This window comes from Choloepus didactylus, chromosome 13, assembly GCF_015220235.1.
Source record: "Choloepus didactylus isolate mChoDid1 chromosome 13, mChoDid1.pri, whole genome shotgun sequence".
In the NCBI taxonomy this organism is placed as follows: Eukaryota; Metazoa; Chordata; class Mammalia; order Pilosa; family Megalonychidae; genus Choloepus; species Choloepus didactylus.
In genome coordinates this window covers 17,912,745-17,935,744 of record NC_051319.1, presented here as the reverse complement: position 1 = coordinate 17,935,744, position 23,000 = coordinate 17,912,745, and the positions used below count along the sequence as shown (strand labels likewise).

General features: G+C 38.4%; 1 protein-coding gene across 3 annotated transcripts in view; it reads right to left on the bottom strand.

Annotated features, from left to right (window-relative positions):
• The window catches only part of RASGRF2 (Ras protein specific guanine nucleotide releasing factor 2), a 301,469-nt gene that overhangs the window by 164,988 nt on the left and 113,481 nt on the right, over window positions 1–23,000 (bottom strand). For 2 of the 3 annotated variants that reach the window (XM_037801641.1, XM_037801642.1), the window contains exons 3-4: window positions 5,832–5,979; window positions 3,461–3,550 (exon numbers count right to left, since the gene is read on the bottom strand). In XM_037801641.1, coding sequence (XP_037657569.1) covers window positions 3,461–3,550; window positions 5,832–5,979 — 238 coding nt within the window. Of the gene's footprint in view, window positions 1–194; window positions 323–3,460; window positions 3,551–5,831; window positions 5,980–23,000 lie in introns of those variants that run through there. The other variant, XM_037801643.1, reaches the window with a different exon arrangement.

Sequence of the window (23,000 nt, the reverse complement as noted above, 5' to 3'; positions counted from 1 at the left end):
TGAAAGAGAAACTTGTATAAAAATGTAAAACTACACAGTGAAAGGTCTTCCTCCCTCTCCAAACTCCCAATGTCATCAGATTTTATTAATCCACCCAGCAATATTCTATGTATACATAAGTTTATCTACATAAGCATATACTTTCCTTTATATTCACAATGAGAACCTGCGCACTTGGCTCTACGCTTTTTTACCTGACAAACTATCCCGGCGAGAGTTCATGATCAGCACGTGTATAACTGCCTCATTTCTTTAATGGCTGCGGGATATTCCACTGCATGGAAGTACCATAGCTTTCCAGTCAGTCCCCTATTGTTTCCAATCTTTTTCTGATATTAAAAAATGTCATAATGAACAACTTTATAAGTCACCATGTGTTTTTTAATAGAAATATATAGGACAGGTTTCAATAGTATCTCTTGTGTTTTTTTGGAGGGTGGGGTCTATGTAGTAACAGAAAGGCCTCAATGCACAATACCTGATCCTGATACACACACACACACACACACACACATACCTATCTGACCTAATCATGCCCAAAGACCTAGTAGGAAAAAGTCTGGGGTTAGCCGGTATACTGGAAAGAGAGCTGGAGGCACCTGGTCCTAGCTCTTCCATTGACTGATGGAAATGCCAGTCATAATCTCTCTGTACTTCCAGTTTTCTCATCAATAAAATAAAGAAGCCAAACTGGGTAAGTGTGGTATAGAACACTACTTTCATTGGTGCGCTAATGATTCCACCAGTACAAGAAATAATGGGGACTTTCTCCAAATGGCAGGAAAAAGATGATTCTTAAAATAATATTTTTTTCTCACATTCACACTTTCTTCAATAAACACTTCTTAAGCTTTTTAGCCTGTCTAAATGGATTCTAGAATATAATAATATTATATATTTAGCTATTAACATTTCAAGAAAAGAATAAATATGAGGTTTATTCCTTAACAATGTAAAATCATAATTTTTTTGTTTTGGCTTAAAAAAGAATCATTGGAGATCAACTCATCAGACCTCCCCTTCCCACTTTTATGAACTAAATGTTATGTTAAGTCACACAGTTAGGAAAGAAGCAACCAGATACTGCTCTTTTATCTTCCTTTCTTTAATTGTAAGGACACTTTTCCAGCCACCTGGGCAAAATACACACTAACTATTTGCAATGGTGATTATTTTGTGAAAAGGGACATGAAATACAATTAAAAATCAATGTTGTAGAAAACATAATAGCCTCTGAAATTGATCTTAATTCTCCAAGTATTATTTGAAAAATAAGCAGTAAACCTGGGAGAGTGCACTGGACTGAGTGTTTTAGCTAGTCAACAAACATTGACTGAGTATCGTGGAAATACTCAGGCAAATGCTGGGGGCTGAGCTTTGGAAAGGTGTATGTCACCATGCCTAACCCCAAGTCTCCCCCACCAACCAGCTGGGTGACACTGAGCAAGTTAAACTGTCCTGGGTCTCTGTTTCCTCTTTCATAAAGTAACTTGGCCAAAAGTAGCTGATGTCCTTTCTGGATCTAAAAAATATATAGAAATATGATAATTTGTTAAGATTTGTTATATCTCAGTGGCAGTTTTAGCAACAAAGCAGGTTGCAAATTCACATATGATTGACAGCATCAAATCACTACCAAATCCTTTTTTGGTATCACTAATATCTATTCAACACCTTGTTAGTTTTTTTGTTTCCCATGGTATTTAACCCATATGGTCTAAATTATCATGTACTTAAACAACTACTCTACTTTTGCAACATTTAAACTTCTCTCATTTGTCTATCAATTTTGTTAGCAGACTGTCAATTTTCATACAGGCACTGAAGTCACTGTACCTCAAACAATAAACATCAATTGTAATTTAATAGAATTATGAAGAGAACTTTTAGGCATATTATTTGGGAAAATCTAATGAAAGATTTCAGTGAGTTATAATCAATTTCAATTTCTGATCTCCTGAAGTCAAAAGAATTAAGTTGACATTTGCCAAGATCAGAATAGGGACACTAATTCATTTGCAAACATCCCTTTACACACAGACATTAGTTTGATTTGGGAGATAAAAGATAACAAAGTTAGTCCCAAAACATATATAACAAGTTCAAAAACAGGTTTTTAAAATAATTACTTCTGTTAAGAAACAGGAAAGTAGAAAAATGTCCAAAGTATTGATTTTTATCATTATTCTTTCGTTTAACAAAAGTAATTTTCAAAAATCATCTTAATTGAACTGTGTGTTAAATAAAACCTTTCTCTTAATTTTGACAGGTATTGCTTCCTGAATGACAAAGCCTACTGGTTCACTTATTTACTAATAGACCATTTCTACAACAGAACTGAAAAATGGATTTTATTTAATATCTTTTTTTACATGTAACTTCATACAATTAAAAGGAAAGCGGAAGCATTAATCTAATAACACAATAACATAAATCAAATTCAATAAAAAATCTTTATTTCTAAGAAAAGAGGAGCCATTTTGCTTTTTCCTTTTTTTTTTTTTTTTTTTTTTTGAGAAGGTCTAGACTTAGGAAAAATCATGCATAAAACACAGAGTTCCCATTACTTTACCTTTTTATGTCTTGAAAGCTGAAAATACTGCATCTTAGCCCTAAGAATCACTGAATCAAAGACCAAGTAATATTTAGATAAATTTCTGATACAACTAAAGGGGAATAATTATTTAACATAGAAAAACAGGAATAAGAAAAGAATAATACGAAACAAAAATTTGAAGATGGGTGCCCAGGAAAAGTTCTTAAATATGAAGCATTTCGCCTAATGTTGACAGAGCTGAGTAAGTGCTTTACACAGGACAATTAAGATTGTGGAACACAAAACCTACGTGACACAAATTAAAATGCAGTGGACTAGAGTGAATGACAGTGTTTAGTTCCTTGCAAAAGTTGTACAGTTATAAATGGCAGTAAGATGGAAGGGTCTACTGATTATGTGAATGTTAAAGAAGAAAGAAATAACAATAATAAAATAGAAATCCAAGCAGATGTACTGATTTCGCACATTAAAAAAAAAAAAAAACACCAAACCAAAACAAAACAAAACAAAAACTCTCCTAAATAGCACAGAAAACAATGCTGAAAGAATTATTTTTAAAATGTAATTTGAAACAATACTCCCCCAAAATGTGAAAGCAGCACAAAATCAGGAGGTTCAACATCACTTAATTAACCCAATTAGAGAACACTGTGTCTTAATGTCTGGTTTCAGCATCCTTCCCAGAGTCCAAAAGGCAACTCCCAGAATTGGAAAAAATCTCAAGCTGAAGCTTCTGCAGAGAAATAGTCATGCATGGAAGACTCTGAAAGGCAAGTCTGAGAGCCGCTGGAATAGAAACGACAAGGCTGTCCCAGCTCAGGGAGAGGGTGGCAAACACATCCCCAGAGCAGGGGCAAATGGTCACCTTGGCCCCTCCAACACCAGAATCCCCCAGTGCCCTACCTTTTTAATCTTTTTGATGTCTGGGTCCTCATCTTCTTGGTTGCTTTGGTAAGGTCGCATTCGTTCCTTTGTTTTATTAAGAGCAATAATCTATAACACAAAATTGGTCTGTTTCATGATTTGGGAAATACTCAATTATACTAAAAAACCACAGGAAGTTCTGTATACAAGAGTGGTTCAAGAGATCCTCAGGAAACACTTATTTCTTCTACATTCTTTCTTCCTCTGGTGCTGGGGCCGGGGAGGCATGAACTCCAAGCCTTGGCATTACTAATGAAAGTGCATACAAGAAGTTGCTGAGGAAATTTGAGCTGGAGTCTGGGGTTAGGAGGTTGCTAGTCCCAAACTCAGTCCTGACTGCCAGTGATAATCAGGCTAAGCCCTCCTCAGGTGCTCAGTGACATGTCAACCATCCTTCCTGCAGGAGGCTGCCCATAATGCCTGTGGCCCCCAAATTTAGGAATGCTCAGCTAAAAGTTCTTGTTCCCCACCATCAGCCTGTGGCCCTTTAAATACACACAGTAAAGCACAGATTTCCTTGGGAAAATGGAAACTGCAAAGGGAAACTCAGAGCCCTGAGGTTGGTGCAGGCTAGCCAAGAAGATCCCTCAGAAAAGGTAAAAAGGACTGAAAAGTGGATCTCTTTCTATCTCCAGCTCAGTTCTGTGACATGGGAGGGACAACTCAAGACCAGGTTGTCTCTCAACCACACTTAGCAACAAAATTTACTCTGCTACCACTCAATTGTGGGCTTTTACAAACATAAGGACTTGTACAGGGTTACTAATACACAGCACTTAAAAAGTTAAGAGACCATTATTGCCTCCCTACCTGAACTGTCTGTACATTTTTGTCCCCAGTACCAGAAACACTCCTCTGGCACTTTCTGGCAGGGAAGTAGGGAAATAAAAGGAGTAGAAAATAAATTATGGTTCCTGCCAAGCAACCACAGAAGACATACCTGCTACTGACAGTTTTCAGCTGCAATCTATATTCAGACTAAAATAGAACATAGTGAAGACAGATAACCACAAATAAATATTGTGGAGCATTGCTTGGTACCGAGTTTCTCATAGAGTAAATATCAGCCTCTTTCACTTAGCAGACAAGCATCTGCTCTAAGCTTATTGTGGCAAAGAAAGAACACAATAATTTTGTTTTAAATTACAGTGCCTGATATAGTCTTTTCAAATGCAGGTTTGTTAAGTTTTCTGTTGTTGTTTTTACTATATCAGATTTCGGGATCTAATCACAAAGTCAACAACTCTAATGATATGGTGAACACAGTCTGCAACTTATCATCTCAGGGGAAGCCAGCACTTCCTAGTTGGATCGGCTTACACCCATGTTCTGTACAGGGGAAGTGATGTACACAGGGCAGAGCAGGTGAAAACCCCTCAACAAGACTTGCAGCAGCTGTCTGAGAGTAAGGTGAGAGGAAATGAGAGGGAAACATCCAATGACAGTAAAAATGGCAAGAAAGTTACCAAGGCTAAGGAGCCTGACTTGTTTCTGTCAACAAGGACACAATTAGTAGCGGGACTCATTCTGTCTTGTTCTTCTCTTTGATTCTAGGAAGACGCTAGTAATTCATCCCTGGTCAAATGGGGGAAAAATTTCATTCTCTACAGTCTTCTGCAACTCTTCTGTTATTGATCACCTCCCACAGAGCATGACAAGGATGGCAAAGAAACCAAGCACAGGTTTCTATATAGCACAAGGTGCCCGGGAGAGGGGGAGAACCCAGGGAAACCACCATGGCCATGGCCAGCCTGACCACGTTCTCTCCCTTGGCATCCATCATACTATCTGGGGTGCAGGACACGGGAAGGTCACACCCTGAGAGGAGGGAGGGATGGACGGGAGGCAGGAATTCCAATTTCAGGAAAAATGTACCCTAGCAAATGTCTTACACTCTAACCCAAATGTGATTTTCAAAATTCCAGAGGGGAGAAGGCTGAACTCCTTAGATTTTGGAACAGTAAAGTCTATCTGAATTCATTTCCAGTTCTTCCCTAGCTTGTCATTTTGGACTTTAATTGAATCTATGACAGAGTCAGATTATCATTACTACTATAAGAGCTGATCTGAAAATAGTTAAATATTATTATCATCTCTTGAATATCTGATCTAATGAAAGACATCAGGAGCATGAATAGTCAAAAAATAACATATTATCCTGATATTTTTCTGGAGCACATTCCCTTATTCCTTAAATACATTAAATTCACTTCTACATCAGTAGCCCAGACATGTTATGTTGATGGCAGAAGAACTCAGTTTGGGATTAAAATTTTGCCCTGAATAGGACTTAAGTAATCATGAGAAGATGACAATAAATGTTCAAAGGAATCTATTGACTAGGAAATACCTCTGATTTAAGCCTTTCAATTTCTGTATCTTGATCTTCAAGTTGATGCCGAAGTTGGTTAGCTGCAATTTTTTCTGTCTCTACGATCTGAACTAGATGAATGTACTTCTGCATTAACACTTCCCTCTCAATCAAAATGTCTGCATAACTTGAGAAAAAATTAAACAGTTAGTCATCGAGATATTGTTCTACTACAGTGCCACAAAGTTCCAATATATACTACATTTTAAAAAGAAGCCATGTACCATCTGTTTTGCCAGCTCTACTTTATGTAAACATTAACTTTCAGTATATATTTGGTATCCTTCAGCTATACAGAATTTGAGTTGTCATTTCACATGTCCTTTATTAAGAGTCCACATGGTGATGCCTGACACAATTTTATCATAAGAGAAAAGTGCAAAGGAAATCTTAACAGTTTTAACAAAGATGATGGTCCATCTCCTTCAACAAAGAAACTGATGTACTTTGAATTAATAGCATACACTTTGTTTCCAAGGATGCTATTAAAAATATTTCATCAGGTAAGGATAAGGTGCAGATATTGACCAATCAGAAGTGATCTGCCACCAGGCAGAACAAACACTGTGCTGTCTGTAAAGACCCATTATGTCTGAATAAGGACCACCAGTGCACAACAGCTGATCATTAGCCGTTTGGCTCTCTTTAGGTTTGTGAGACCTTTGACTACTATCTTTCCAAAACCAACAGAAGCACAATTTCACCCTGGAGATAAGTTCAGATTTTTTAGGACCCAATTCCAGCAAACACATGTGTGTCCATTTCTTTGGCCAAATGTAGTAAAGACAAAAGTATTTCTTAGATCTTTATTGGTTATGCAATTCTGTGGCATCTGCAATCTTGCCTCCAGATCTTGGAATATCCAGAGTGGTAAAATTCCTCCATTCAAATCATCTTTCCCAAATGGTATGATCATGGTAATAATGAATTAGAGCTACTGTTTATTAATAGAGTGTGTAGGATGTGCCACATGTCATTTCATCCCCCCAGGAACCCCAGGAGATAGGCGTTGTTATCCCCATTGTACAGAGAAAGAACTTGACCCTCAGAGAGGCAAAGTACTGGCCTTGGGTCACACAGCTTGTAGGTGGCAGGGCTGAGATTCAAATGAAGGGCGGTCCAATCCCATGCTCTTAATCAAAATCTAACCTGTCTCTCTAATGAGAAACAGCACATTAGAGATAAGCAAAAATGCTGCAGCAGAAATGTTTTGAGCTATCTTCCATCTACTTATCTCTTCTTTGGGCCATGGCAGCCATGTTTATACCACAAAACCTGCCCTTATGACCCTGTGAAACTAGCCTAAAAAGAGAGAACTAACCAAAGCTCAACCAATTAGATTCTTTCTCCTTGGAATCTGGGATTGAGCCTCTGACCTATTTGCCCCATCTGAGGTGATACGGACTCGGAAACTCGGGTCGCCTTTGTGGGGCAGCCATATTTGGCCAGTCTTTGCCAAAGCAGTCAAAGTCAGTCTATGGAGAGAGGAAAGAATAAGCAGATGTTCAGAAAAGCAGAGGCAACAGGCAGAAAGTCTGAGTGAGAAAGGTTATAAACTACTTAGGTTCCTGTCAGCTTCCTAATTTCTGGTTCCAGACCCTTGTGAAGTTTGAATACAATTTTTATCCTTGGCTTCAATGAGATATTGCTGTTTCTTTGTAACAAGATTCTCTTTTTGACCTAAACTAGTCTGAAGTAGGCTTGTGTTACCTGGAACCAAAAGAGTCTTAAGACAATCCTAAAATCCCAATTTTAGTTCAATTATATCAACATCCTCAGCACTTATATCATGTGTGTTATTAGTGTTAGGAAAAAAAATACTGTTGGCAAGATTTTTAAGTCACTTGCTCCAAGAAATTTCTCTAAGAGAAGAAAGGCAGTGTAAATATAGGAAGAGAGGAAGGAGAAGAAAAAAAATAGAGAGAGCACTTCATAGAAATGTGCTATTGGGAAGTTTAAATGGAGGAAATAATCACAGAGCATGAGAAAAGAAACTATTATAAAAATCCTACCTTTTCGCATCAGTTTTGTTAAAAATGTGCCACACTGATTAGGAATATGCTAGATCAGAGTTATACAGAAAGAGGATGTTTTATTTTCCCATTAAAAAAAGGAAAGGCAAGGCCCACCCGGGATGTCAGGCTGAATTCACAGACTCACCATGGATGCCTGCCTGCCTTCACTTCCGAGGGCCTGCTGAAACCGTAATAGCATTATAAAGCAGGAAAATGAGCCATCAACTCATGAGAAATTTTGAGAAACTCCAGAGGAAAACCCAGTAGAATCAGATTGGTGGGAAAACTGGAGTGGAGGAAACCACAGGCACAGACGTGGGAAAACTGGAGTGGAAGAAACCGTAGGCACAGACGTCTTCCATAAGCACAGTTCTCACCAAGGGCGGACCCGAGAAGCTCAAGCTCAGAATCAACTACTACAAAGAACAGGAGTAGGCAAGGGGGTGATCATTAGGATATTTCATTAAATAAGTGCCTTTAGACCATCCCCCCAAAATAAACAAATAAAAGGCACTGCAGGCAACAGTGACATACCCTCAGGCCACAGCCCAAGGTCTGCTGTCTGTAGAAAATGGTCCATGAGCCTAAAGAAGGTTCCTAACCAGGGAGTTGGACTCTGAGAGAGGAACAGAGCTTGGGTTTACTGCAGACAGCCATGGTAGACACAAGAGAGAACCAAAAAAGGAAAGGCACCAGTAAAATACACTATATTAATTTCCTATTTCTGTGGAGCAAATCACCACACATTTAGCAGGTTAAAGCAACACATATAGATTATCTCACAGTTTCTGTGGGTCAGGAGTCCAAGCGCGGCTTAGCTGGAGCCTCTGCTCAGGGTCTCACAAGGCATTCTTATCTAGAGGCTTCAATGGGGAACCCTCTTCCAAGCTCATTCAGGTTATTGGAAAAACTCACTTTCTTGCAACTATAGAAGTCATGGTGGCTTGGATCTCTGATCTCAGGGAAGGCACCAGTCTTTATTCAGGGCTTTCACCTGAAGTCAAACCTATCCGGATAATATCCATTTAAATTAATTCAAAATCGACTGATTTGGGGTCAAAATTGCTTCTGCAAAATCTTTTTTCCTTTCTATATAGCATAACCTAATCAAGAGTGACGATCCCATCACCTTTGCCATATTCTAGTGGCTGGAAGCAAGTCACAGGTTCCATCCTCACTAAAAGGTAGGGAATTATACAAGAGCACGACACACGGGGGGCAACCTTAGGATGCATCCATCCGCAACACACACTAAATCACGCCACCTCAGAACAAGGTCTTCCTTCCCTGCACCTGCCTGCCTAACACCTGCCCACACACTGGAAGAGAAGCTTATACATGTTACACAGACCCTGGACCCACGGTTACAAAGTAATCCCATGCCAGCCACCTATAAAAACCCACAAAGTCCTTCATTTAGAAATAAGGATCATTGGATACTTGAGAAAAACCAACCCCCCGAAAAGAAAGGCCCTTGAGATACACATCATCTAAAGTAACCTTTTGGCATTTGTGCCCCTATGTAATCCCTTCTCCTTGAGTGTGTGCTGGACTGGCTGACTCACTTCTAACGAACAGGATACGGCAACAGTGCGGCATGGCACTTGTCTAACATTAGTTTACAAAAAGACTCTGACTTCCATCTTGCTTGGCTTTGCTTGCTGCTTGTTGTTTGCCCTGAGGGAAGCCAGCTGCCCTTGTTGTGAGCTGCCCTGTGGAGAGGTCCAATTGGCAAAGAGCTGAGGGAAGCCCCTGGAACTGAAGCCCCCAGTCCAACAGCTGGTAAGGAAGTAAATCCTGTCAAACACCACGCATGAGCTTGTAGTAGATCCTCCTCCAGGTGAGACTTCACGTGAGACTGCAGACCTAGCCAACACCGTGCTTGCTGCCTCGTGAGAGACGGTGGAGTGGAGGCCCCTAGCTCAACTGTGCCTGGATTCCTGACCCGCACAAACTGGGGAATAATAAGTGTTTATCTCTTAAGCCGCTAAATTGTAGTGCAGCTATAGACAACCCTAAATGAACAGAGAGAAAACAAGGCAATTTCAGGCAATACAGATTTATTATTTTCAGAGAGACATGGGCAGATATTACAGCCATAAAGAAAAAGAGGCTGCTATGGAAAAGAAGTAATCAAATAACAAGAAGAGTTCTTGGAAACAAAAAGTAATTACTAAAATTGTACAGGTCAGTGGATGTGCTACCCTGTTATCCAGACATGGCTGAAAACTAGGCTGGGTCATCTGAGAGAGAAAATAAAGGACACTGAACAAAATACAAAGAAATTGGAAATGTGAGAGAAAAATTGAGTGACATGAACATAGATCCAAGAAGTCTAACACCTGCCTTACGGGAGATCAGTGTTTTGGGAGTTCCAGAAGGGAAAATATAGAGGTGTGATGGGAAGGAAATAATTAAAAAAAAACACACACACAAGAAACCTTGCTTGAACTGAACACGGCACAGTTCAAGAGAAGGGATGATTCAAATGCCGGGCAGGATAAATGAAAACAATTCCATCTGTGTCCTGACACACCCTGGTGAAATATCAAAGCTCTAGAGACACAGACAAATTATAAAAGCTTCCAAAGAGAAACAACACATTTTCTAAAGGAAATGAGAATCAAGCTTTTATCATACTTCTCTTCATAACACCCAAGATGCTAGATGGCAATAGAGAATTGAAGGAAAAACATTATGAACCTAAATTCCTATACCCAGGCAACCATCAATCAATCAAGTGCCACAACAAGACAGAAAAAGTTTACTCTCCACCCACACTTACTATAGGAAAAAGTTATGAGAAGTTTTTCCAATGAAACAAAACAGAAAACAAAGACTTAGGATGACATGGAATGCAAGAATACAAGCCAGATGAAATAAAGGAAGCTAGAAAAAAATTAAAAGATGACACATGTCAGATTCTCCTTGAAGGAGCAAATATTTCATTGCAAATGACTACATTTCATTCTCTGTGACACCAAACACCAGCCTTGGGGCTATGATATGTAATATTTGTATGACCATCATATAAATGCCCTTATTATTTTTAATTTTTAGAATCAACTTGTGGCAAAGCACAGAAGCTTAATTAAAATTAGACAACAGAATGTAACTGTTTTAAAGTTTTTAAAGAGAGAATGAATAATAATAAAAGTCATAAAATTTCATGTGTGAGGAGAGAAAAGAATAATGAAAACATTAAATGTCTCAATTTCCTTATCTTTCATAGCACTGTTTAAAATTGAAAAATCAATAGAATTTTAATTATATTCTTATAAGACATAAAGACAATCAATTGAAGAGCCAAAGATAAGTAAGTAACAAAAACAGAGGGGGTAGAGGGGAGAGAAGGTAAGAGGTATTTCAAGTATATTAAATTCTCCATCTTTAGAGCAGGAAGTCAGTAATACTGGCTAAAATTTATAACCAGTCAAGAAACGGACAAAAGAGCTTTGTGGAATATAACACATGAATGGCCAATAAATGAATGAAAAAAAGTCCTGGCAAAGGTATGGTGAAATGGAGACTGAGGTGGTGCTACTGGTGTGAACCGCTGTAGAAGGCAATGTCACATACATATAAGACAGGTTAAAAAGCTGACATCCTTTGTCTTGGTAATTTCACTTCCACTAATCTAAGTCAAGGGGAAAAAAATCAGAGGCTTGCAGAAAGATGTTCAAAGAAACAAGATGTTCATTCATTCATACAATGTAAGAAAATTGAGACAATCTAAGCATACGTATATCATATGGAAGAGGTTCAACAAGTAACAGTGCATCTACACAACAGAATGGCAGAAGTCCTTTAAAATCATGTTCCTAAAGAATAGTTAACACAATGGAATATATGCAAGATCTACTAATAAACGGGGAAAAGGCAGGAAATCAAAGTACATATGATGTGTGCATGCACATGCACATGTGTTCATATGCAGAGAAAAATATGTATATACACAGACAGAAGAGGAAGGTGAGAAGAAGAAAGCTAGGCACTCCAAGTCAAAGGTATACATCAAAACCCAAAGAGGAGTTTTCTCTGGCTGAGAAAAATATAGGTGTTTTTTTTTTAATCACTTTTGTAGTGACTGTTATTGTGTTTTCCTCTATTTTCCAATACTTTTATAACATTAAGTGGAAAGAAAAAAAGAAAATACATAAAATCTTAATGACAGTCCTTTACTCTGTGAGGTAAGATGCTAATTTCCTTCTTTATACGTTTCTGTGAATCTGAATTCATTCTTTCATTCAATAAAAATTTATTGAGTGCTGCTATGTCCTCAGGAACTGGTCCAGGTACCAGATACAGCAGTATCAAAATAGAAAAAAAAAAAAAAAAAAAAAATGTGCCTCATGGAGATTATATAATAATAGGGAGAGAAAGACAGTAAAATAAATAAGAAACATATTTAAAATAAAGTATGTTACTAGCGCTCTAGAGACAAAAGGGTGAGGGATAAGATATGAAGTTGGGGAGATGGGAGTTAAGAGTTTCAACCAAGGTGTGAGAGAAAGCCTCCTTGTGAAGGTGGTATTTGAGCCAACTTGAAGGAGCAAGTCGTGGAAGAGCATTCTGAGTAGAGAAGTAGCAGGTGTAAGAGCCCTGCATCAGACCTGTTTGAGGAAAAAAGAGATGGTCAGTTTTCAGGAAAGGAGTGAGTGAGAGGGAGAAGAGAGAATGGGGTTCTAAAGCACACAGGGCTTTGTAGACCAATGGTCTGGGGATTTTACCCTGCGCAAGACACAGAGCTTTGAGTGGAAGCTTGACAAGATCTGACTTTTTAACAGGATCACACTGGCTGTTGTGATGGGAAAAGATGGGGGGAGGTGGGGGTGCAAGGTGAGAAGGAGGGAGGGCAGTTGGAGGCTGCGGCAAAAATCCAGGCAGAAGATTAAGGATTAGTTCAGCATCTGGCATGGGATTTAGCACAAGTTAGTCATTCAAAACTGTTGATCAAATGATAAATAAAAGTCACAGTACATAATTTTCATTTCCTGTAATTCTTAGTCATTCTGGTTATTTTATTGGGGGATCCCTGGTTTATCACTCTTACCTGTGTATCACCTCAACTCTCATCACAAAGCTTTCTTTATGGAACATGCTAGTAAATTAATGTCTACTCCAGAATTGCATCAAAACAACTAAAATTCCATGTATGACTTCCCTTCAATAAAAGAATTTTCTGAGCATCAGTTCTTCTGATTTATCATATTTCCAATACATGTTTTACCTGATTATACTTTCTATTTACTAGGTAGTACTCAATTTTAAGAATTTTTGCCTAATCTATTCACCATTCCAGTTTTGCATTTGATTTTTTTGTTGTTTGTTACTTTAACTCCAACAAAAAAGGAAAAGAACAAAGAAAAGTTTCCTTACTGCCAAGGGAAATAATAAAATTAAGCTGAATAAATCAAAACAATAAAAGCCAAACTCAAAATTCATCTGTCAAATACCAACAAAGACAAGTGTGGGGTATATACGGGAATTAAATATTGGTGGGTAAGATTTATAATCAAAACCAAACCACCACCACATATTATGTGAGAAAAGGCAACATTTAAATTACATCCTGAAGATTCCAGAGAAAATGCACAGTATATATAATGAAAGGCCTTAATTTTATAGAAGGGTGAAATTTATATTAATTTAGTACGAAGCTGTTAAACGGGTCAGAATCTCATCCTAGTTATTTTGATCAAAGATAATATTTGATAATTAGATGAATATAGTAGAAACCTTACTTAAAAGTCATACAACAGGTAACTGAAGAAAAATTCCCATTACCTCTAGGTTTATGCTCAATTTTATTGAGAAAACAGTTCAGAATCAGCATTCCTCATATCAGGGGAGTCAAGGTGACTTTGGGAATTGGGAAATTACAGTTCTGGATGATAGTACAATTCATGTCCAAGCAATGTTTAAGGACTGGGGACCTTCTTAGTTTTACTTTAGCTGAGTCACTTCAGCATTACTATCTTCCACTTTTTCTCATCCTCAAATTCTCTTACATCGATATCCCCAATCCACTGGCTAATCAATATTTTTTAGGTGTCACATCAGTGTAAGGATGTAACACTCTGTCACCCCCACCAATCTTTTTTCCCTTTCTACTAACAGGCTCTCCTCTCCTAAGCCGTCCCCTCTACAATGAACGGAAACTCAAGCATCTCTCACAAGGGATCAAAATGAGGAAAAAAGTGTCAAGACTAAAATCTCCTGTCCTAAACATTATCTTCTTTCCAGTTTCCAGTTACAGTTCATCACTTAAATATTTGACTCCCTAAATTTGGGATGTGTGGAAAGCTGTCAATAATCCTTTGCTACCCAAAAACATAATTAAATTAAAAAACAAAACAAAACAACAACAACAAAAAACAGGCAAAACATTGACAGAAGGGAATATAACAGAAAGTCATTAATGGTAAATTTGCCTTTGTGATCATGAGATTTTAAGAAATGCTTCTAAAAATGAATATATTTAATAGTTCTATGTTTAAAAAAACTGAGAAAAATGTATATCACACTTGATCTTAATGATTCTTTCCTAACATTAAAACTTTTCTTTCTTTCCCAATGAGTGAGTCTGTAAATCAGTCGAATTTCTTTAGCAAGAGTACATATCTAACAATATCAGTTAAACCAGATTAGATGAAAGGAGTTTATAAATTCTTATTTTTAATTTCCTCAACAAAATGAATCACTACTGTGCTGAAAATGTGTTGCTTAATTTCATATTAGGAACATGGAGTTTGTAAATAAATGCTCCAAATAAATCCCTCCAGTTATTCAGCCACTTTATATTCCATGGACATACTGAACAGAACTATTTATTTAAAAAGATAATTTTGGAAAAGGGATGTATTCTAATACTCTAATAATATTTTAAAGCTGATCATCCCCTCCCCTTCATTCCAATAAAGACAGTAACTCTCACCTAAGGATAAAACTCATGTCCCTCTTCACTCTATTTATAAAACAATGAGTTGAATGGGCCATTTTCACCTCCTGCCATTTTCAATGATGACCCATTCATTTGTTCAAAAAAGCAATCATGAGAAGGATGGGGCAACATGGTGGCATAGAGAGGAGTGGAATTTAGTTAGTCCCCTGGAACAACTAATGAACAACCAGAAACAACTAGTAAATAACTTGGAATAACTGCTGAGTGACAACCGTGACTGTCCACACATCATACACCAACCTGGATTGGGAGAAATGCCTGAGATCACAGCATAAAATCTATAAGTAAAAACTGCAGAACTGTGCCGCGAGCCCCCTCCCTCCATGGCAGGCTTAGATGCAAAACCTCGCTTGGTAGAAAGCAGCACTTTCCCAGCAAGCCAATATAGCTCAATCGAGCTCCAACTGGGGTTTTAATTAACAAATGTGGACTGCTGAACACAAGCTATGAATCCCCAACAAGCAGACAGAGGCTTTTAGTGATGACTGACCTTAAAGAACCAGAAGACTCACCTGTCCCGGAAATGGGAGCCCAGAAGACCAGGTGTTACCTCTGGCCAATGAGTGAAACTGGGGGGCTGTGTACTGGCTCTAAAAGGGGCTTTTTGTCCCTTTTTCTCTCTCTCAACCTGAGGGGCTCAGAGGAGAGAGCCATTCTCAGTTTGCAGCACTCTGACCCAGACAGGGGTGGAGATAACAGTCAGAGAGACAAAGGAGCCATTCAAGTGCAGATGATAACTCCAAAGGGGGTGTATCTTCCTTAAGAGGAAGGAGGTGGGGCTCAGCTTTCCCTTCAGAACCAGACCCCAGAGCCTGGGGGAAAACAGCCAAAACAGAAACTGAAGGGGCCACACCTCCTTACAGCAGCTGGGAGTGATGGCTGACAGGCACCACCTGCTGGACAGATTAGGAAAAGCACAGTGACTGGAGATCTCACAGGAAAGTCTGCCGTTCTTCTAAGATACACCCTGAATATAACCCCATTCTGAGAACTGACCCCATTCTGGTCTGGGAAAATCTGACTGGGGTAACCAAGGAAACCAGATGCCTAGACAACAGAAAACTACAACCTACACTAAGAAAAATGAAGATATGGCCCAGTCAAAGGAACAAACTTACACCTCAATCAAGATACAGTTGAGTTATTGTTTCACTTTAATGAACAATCTATTAAAATATTTTCAAAGAAATATGCTAAATCAAGTCAAAAACCAAATCAACAAGTTCAGGGAAGATATAACAAAAGAGATGAAGGCTATAAAGAAAACACTAGGTGAACATAAGGTAGAAATTGAAAGTTTGAAAAACCAACTGGCAGAATCTATGGAAATGAAAGGCACAACACAAGAGATGAAAAACACAACGGAGACATACAACAGCAGATCTCAAGAGGCAGAAGAAAACACTCAGGAGCTGGAGAAAAAGATACCTGAAATACTATGCACAAAAGAACAGATAGGGAAAAGAATGGAAAAATAGGAGCAACATCTCAGGGAATTGAATGACAACAAGAAGTGCATGAATGTACATGTCATGGGTATCCTAGAAGGAGAAGAGAAGAGAAAAGGGGCAGAAGCAATAATAGAGGAAATAATCAATGAAAATTTCCCAACTCTTACGAAAGACATAAAATTACAGATCCAAGAAGTGCAGCGTGCCCCAAACAGAATAGATACAAATAGACCTACAGCAAGACACTTAATAATCAGATTATCAAACGTCAGACAAAGAGAGAATCCTGAAAGCAGCAAGAGAAAAGAGATCCATTACATACAAAGGAAGCTTGATAAAACTGTGTGTGGATTTCTCAGTAGAAACCATGGAGGCAAGAAGGAAGTGGGGTGATATATTTAAGACACTGGAAGAGAAAAACCACCAACCAAGAATCCTATATCTGGCAAAACTGTCCTTCAAATATGAGGGAGAGTCCAAAATATTCTCTGACAAACAGACACATTGGAGAGTTTGTGGACAAGATACCTGCACTACAGGGAATACTAAAGGGAGCACTGCAGACAGATTGGAAAAGACAGGAGTGAGAGGTTCGGAACACAATTTTGGGTGATGGTAGCATAGCAATGTAAGTGCTGAACAAAGACGACTGTGAGTATGGTTGAAAGAGGAAGGTTAGGAGCATGTGGGACACCAGAAGAAAAGAGGAAAGACAAACACTGGGACTGTATAACTCAGTGAAACCTAGAGTGCTCAACAATTGTGATAAAATGTACAAATATGTTTTTACATGAAGGAGAACAAATGAATGGCAACCTTGCAAGGTGTTAAAAATAGGGTGGTATTGGGGAAAAAAATACAATCAATGCAAACTAGAGACTATAGTTAACAGAAACATTGTATTTCACTTCCTTTAATGTAACAAAGGCAATATACCAAAGCTAAATGCCTTTAAGAGGGGGACATAAGGGAGGGGTGTTCTAGTTTGCTAATGCTGCAGAATGCAAAACACCAGAGATGGATAGGCTTTTATAAAACGGGGGTTTATTTTGCTACACAGTTACAGTCTTAAGGCCACAAAGCATCCAAGGTAACACACCAGCAATCAGGTACCTTCACTGGAGGATGGCAAATGGCATCCGGAAAACCTCTGTTAGCTGGGAAGGCACGTGGCTGGCGTCTGCTCCAAAGTTCTGGTTTCAAAATGGCTTTCTCCCAGGACATTCCTCTCTAGCAAGCTTGCTCTTCTTCAAAACGTCACTCACAGCTGCACTCCGTTCAGTCTCTTTGAGTCAGCACATTTATATGGCTCCACTGATCAAGGCCCACCCTGAATGGGCGGGGCCACACCTCCATGGAAATATCCCATCAGTTATCATCTACAGTTGGGTGGGGTGTATCTCCGAATCCAAACATTCCAACTTAATCCCCACTATTATGTCTGCCCCACAAGATTGCATCAAAGATCATGGCTTTTTCTGGGGGACATAATACATTCAAACCGGCACAAGGGGTATAGGACTCTTGGCATTGGTGATGTTGTCTGAGCCTTTTATTCTACTTTAGTTTAATTCTATCTTTCCTTTTGTTGCTTTTTTAGCTGTCTTTTTTTTTTTCTTTCTTTCTTTTTCTTTTTCCTTTGTCTCTCTACCTTCTTTGACTCTTCCTCCTTCTTTGTGGAAGAAATGGAGATGACCTTATATAGATAGTGGTGATGGTGGTGAATACATAAATATATGACTATACAGGGAACCATCGATTGTTTACTTAGGATGGAAAGTATGGTGGGTGAACAAAACCATCTTTTAAAAAAAAAACAGATTGATAAACCTTGAGGGTACTAAATTGAGTGAAATAAGTCTGACACATAAGGACAAATTTGCAGGGTCTCACTGATATGAACTAATTATAATATGTAAACTCATTGACATGAAATATAAGTTACCAGGATATAGAATGAGGTTAAAGAATGGGGAGCAGTTGCTTATTATGAGCAGAATGCTCAACTAGGTTGAACTTAAATATTTGGAAATAGAGGTGACGCTAGCACGTTATTATTAGAATAACTAACAGTGCTGAATGGTATGTGAATGTGGTGGAAAGGGACACTTAGAGTCATGTATGTCACCAGAAGGAAAGTTGGAGGTTAAAAGATGGGAATGTACAAAACAGTGAATCTTGTGGTGGACAATGTCCGTGATTCACTGCACAAATATTAGAAATCTCTTTCATGAACTAGAACAAATGTATGGCACTGTAACTAGATGTTAATAATAGAGGGGTATATAGGAAAAATATATATACCTATTGCAAACTATGTACTACAGTTAGTAGTATTTTAACATTCTTTCAACAACAGTAACAAATGTACTATACCAATATTGTGAGTCAATAATGGAGGGGGGGTGGTTAGGGGTATGGGAGGATTTGAGTTTTCTTTTCTTGGTCTTTATTTCTTTTCTGGAGTAATGAAAATGTTCTAAAAATTGAAAAAAAAATAATTGTGGTGATGGATGCACAGCTGTATGATGGTACTGTGGGCAACTGATTGTGCACTTTGTATCTTTGGATAATTGCATGGTATGTGAACAATCTCAATACAATTAAATTTTTTTAAAAAAGCAATCATAACTACAGTTCTAGGCCACAGCGAAAAATAGAGGCTGGGTCTCCAATCTTGGAGAATTTGGGGAAAAAAGCATACACAAAATAACGGAGGGTTGTTTTCAAGACATTGCAGCAACATAATTGGATAAAAATGATTTAGATTAATGTTAATGGGATTTGAGAACAAGAAAATGCTGAGTAAAATGTGGTTAGTCAGAAGAGACTTCTTGGAGGATTTGTATTCAACCTGGTCTTGAAGAAAGTAAATAACCTGAAGTAGCAGCAACACTGAGACAGAGCACTTTTCATGGGTCAAGTGAAACACATGATCAAAGACTAAGAAATAAATTAGCAAGAGGAATGTAGGTTCATAACAGGTAAGTGTTTCTCTATGGAGGTTTTGATTATTCTTCTCCACAAAAAGCTAGGTATTATTGTTAATGCTTAAATAATTTTCTTGAAAGAAATAATGCATATTCCTACACAGAAAGACTAAATATAATAAGGATGCCAATCAGTTCTTCCCAAATGATTAACTCAATTTGGAGAAAATCATTATAGGGTATTTGGAACGAAAGACCAGATGGCCCAGAAACAAAAAGTCGTGTGTGTGTGTCCATGTGTGATAAATGCAGCATTAAAAATGAGAAGCAAAAAGAATTATCTAAAAAAGAATGTTAGGGCAATCAACACATGTCATCACACACCACAATAAACATGGGCTGTTTTAGTATAAATGAAAAATTTGGGTGGTCTTTGTCTTCAATTTCTAGGGAAGCAACCTCTAAATCTCTGGAATTTCCTGTGATGAGCGTGTCTGGTTTTTCATGGCTGGCCCAGGACCATACCTGATAGTTCACATGCTAATGGATGTCAGGGAGGGGCCAACCACACCTGCAATGCGAGGCTGGGGCACTGGTGCACGGGAAAGACCAACCATGTGATTAGGGCGGTGGGGCATTGAGCCATGTTATATTGGGCCACCTCCCTGACCTTGGGTATGGGAGGGGGCTGCAGATTGACTCTAACTCTGGGTAGAATCAGAACTGAATTACTTGGGTGACTTGGCAATCTTCGCAGTTGCTTTAAAGGTTTTTGGTAACCTTTACAGCTGTTAATCGAAGAAATGAGGCAAATGTAAAAAAATGAAAGTCTCTGAGCATCTAGGAAAACTATGGGTACCTATGCATCTAATCAGAGGAAAGGGAAGGACTAATCAAAAAAGCAATGAAAACAAGTATTGGTGAAGATGTGGGAAAAATGGAACCCTCACACACTGATAGTGGGAATGTAAAATGGTACAGCCAGTGTGGAAAACAATTTGGCAGTTTCTTAAAAACTTAAATATAGAGCTACCATATGACTGCAATTTCACTCATAGGTATACAAAGAATTGAAAACATACATTCAAACAAAAACTTGTACACAAATGTTCACAGCAGCATTATTCACAACAGCTATAGAGTTTTCATCAACTGATGAATGAATAAACAAAATGTAGAATGTCCATACAACTGAATATTATTCGGCCATAAAAAGGCACAAAGTTCTGATACATACTGCAATACGGATGAACCTTAATAATATTATGCTAAGTGAAAGAAGCCAGACACAAACAACTTGTTATGATTTCATTTATATGAAATGTCCAGAGTAGGCAACTCCATAGACACAGAAGGTGGTTGCCTGGGGCTGGGAGGAGTGGGAAATAGAGAGTGACTGCCAGCAGGCCTGGGGTTTCTTTATGGGATGATGAAAACATTCCGGAATTAGACAGTGGTGATGGTTGAACAACCTTGTGAATATACTAAACACCACTATATTGCACACTTTAAAATGGTGAATTTTATAGCATGGAAAGTAGATCTCAGTTTTAAAAATAATAGTTTTTTTTTAAGCAATGGAACAAACTTTCCCACAAAGCAATGTATTTTGATGGCATTATAATTCAAAAACTCACTATGTCAAAAAAAATTCTATAGGTATAATTATAGACACATGAAAGAAATAAAAGTGGTAAAGGCAGAGCAATTTCACAATAAATATGAAAGACAAATAGATAATACCTTTGTCGTACAAAGAGTGCATAAACAAATTGATAGGAAAAACAACAATAGAAAAAAAACGGGGAAAGGACATGAAATGACAATTCATAAAAGAAATATAGACAAATATTAACAATAGCAAAAAAAAAAAACCAAAAGTCAATATCACCAATAAACATGGAACTGCTGGTTACACCAAAATATCATTTTTCACCCATCAACATAATAAAGATTTTTTTAGAAATGACTCCCACTTTCTTATGCCCCAGGGAGTACAAACTGGAACACACATTTCTGAAAAGCAATTTGGAACTGTTCCAGGAGCAGGGGACAAGACATGAGCAGTGTAAAATTTGCTTTCAAGGAATTCAGGCTGACACAGAGAGACAGCGATACAAACAAATCAATGCAATGTTCTCCCAGGCGCTTTTAGAGAAATATGTGGATACAGTGGGGGCTCAAAGAAGGGAAAGGTCAGTCCTTCCTGAAGGGGGAGGAAGATGAGCAGGCAAGAGGGTGTAGGTGACTGAGAGCTGAGTCCTAAAAGATGAGTGGATCTGGTCCGACTGGAAGGGGAATCCCAGCATGTTGGAATTCCTGTATGTAGTTGCTATATCTGGAGCCAAGGATACAAGCCAAAGTGTAGTCCGAGATATTTATTCATCAAGGTCATGTTGGGAGGGGCCTTGGACTGGCTCACTGCCTCCCAGAACCTAGGACAGCCTGAAGCCTGGTAGGGAAGTAATAAATATCAGCTAAATGAATTATTTTTTTTTCCCTTAAAAGCAACATGAAGGACCATTATCCTACTCTCTCCACCTTTGTATATGTTTAAAACTGTCTAAATAAGAAGTAAATTGGATATAAAAAGTAAAAACAATAGGGAACCCTCAGAGTTCTTTCAGCAGATCAACTGTGCTTTTTAGAAAGGATGCTCTGGTGACCAGAGAGGATGGATAAGAAGGCAAACCTGAGAGAGGTGAGGCGAGTGAGCAAAAGTCCAGGCGATAGAAGGGTTCTTTTTCCTAAAATAGGCAGAAGAGGGCAAGAAGCCCCTTGGAGAAAAATAAGAGTTTGGTTTTGGACTTGCTGAGTATCAAATAACTCTGAGGTCCCAAGGGGAGATGATATATAGATAGTTCAATACAAAAAGAAACACATTTGTGAGTTTCTATACAGACTGGAGGCAAAATATCTTAGTAGTTAAGCCCAGAAGCTTTGGTGTTACACTGACTGGATTTGAATTCCAGCTCTGCCCTGTACTAGACTGGCAGCCTTCCGGAGGTCATTTCATCTCTCTAAACCCAGATCCAGTGAGGACAGTTCCACCTACTTCATGAGCTGTGTGACTTAAACAAAATGAGGAACACACAGCACTCAGCTTGGCACCCAGCAGAGAGAAAGCCTCAGGAGGGAGCGGCGCTATCCATGCAGTGGACGCCACTGAGGAGAGAAGAGGAGCGAGGGCAGAGCAGGGGATGAGGTGACGTTATTGAAGTTGTAGAGTAGGAGAATCAGGAGTGAGGTTGTAAAAGCAATGGGAAAGAATTTTAAGAGAGGGCTTTGATCTATACACGCTGGTATTAAAAAAAAAAAAAAAAAAAAAGGCTCCAAGTGAGTGGAAAAGGAAGGTTGAGAATAATATGAATAGTAAATTAAAAAGAGTATATAATTATAAAACTGTTCACTCTCACATACACCGCCCCCCCTCCACATATGCAAATGCATAGAAAAATCTGGAAGGAGTCACACCAAACTGTTACAAGTAAATACCTCTGGGGTAGTAAATGGGTTTGGAGAAATGGGGGAGAAGGAAGAGATGTAAATGAGAACTATAGCTTTTTACTCCATACACTTCAGCAATTTTTTCTCCTTTTTTTTTTTTTTGGAGAGCGCTTGCATTTATGTATTACTTGTATAATTAAAAAATAAGTATAAACATAAACAAAAAGTTCAAGTTACAAAAGGAAAGTAAAGCTTCTGCTGACTTTGGACAGTCATTGTTGACCCAGGAGACACAGTTGCGGTGCAGTCAGGTCAGGACCCCTCACGAAGAGCTGAAAAGA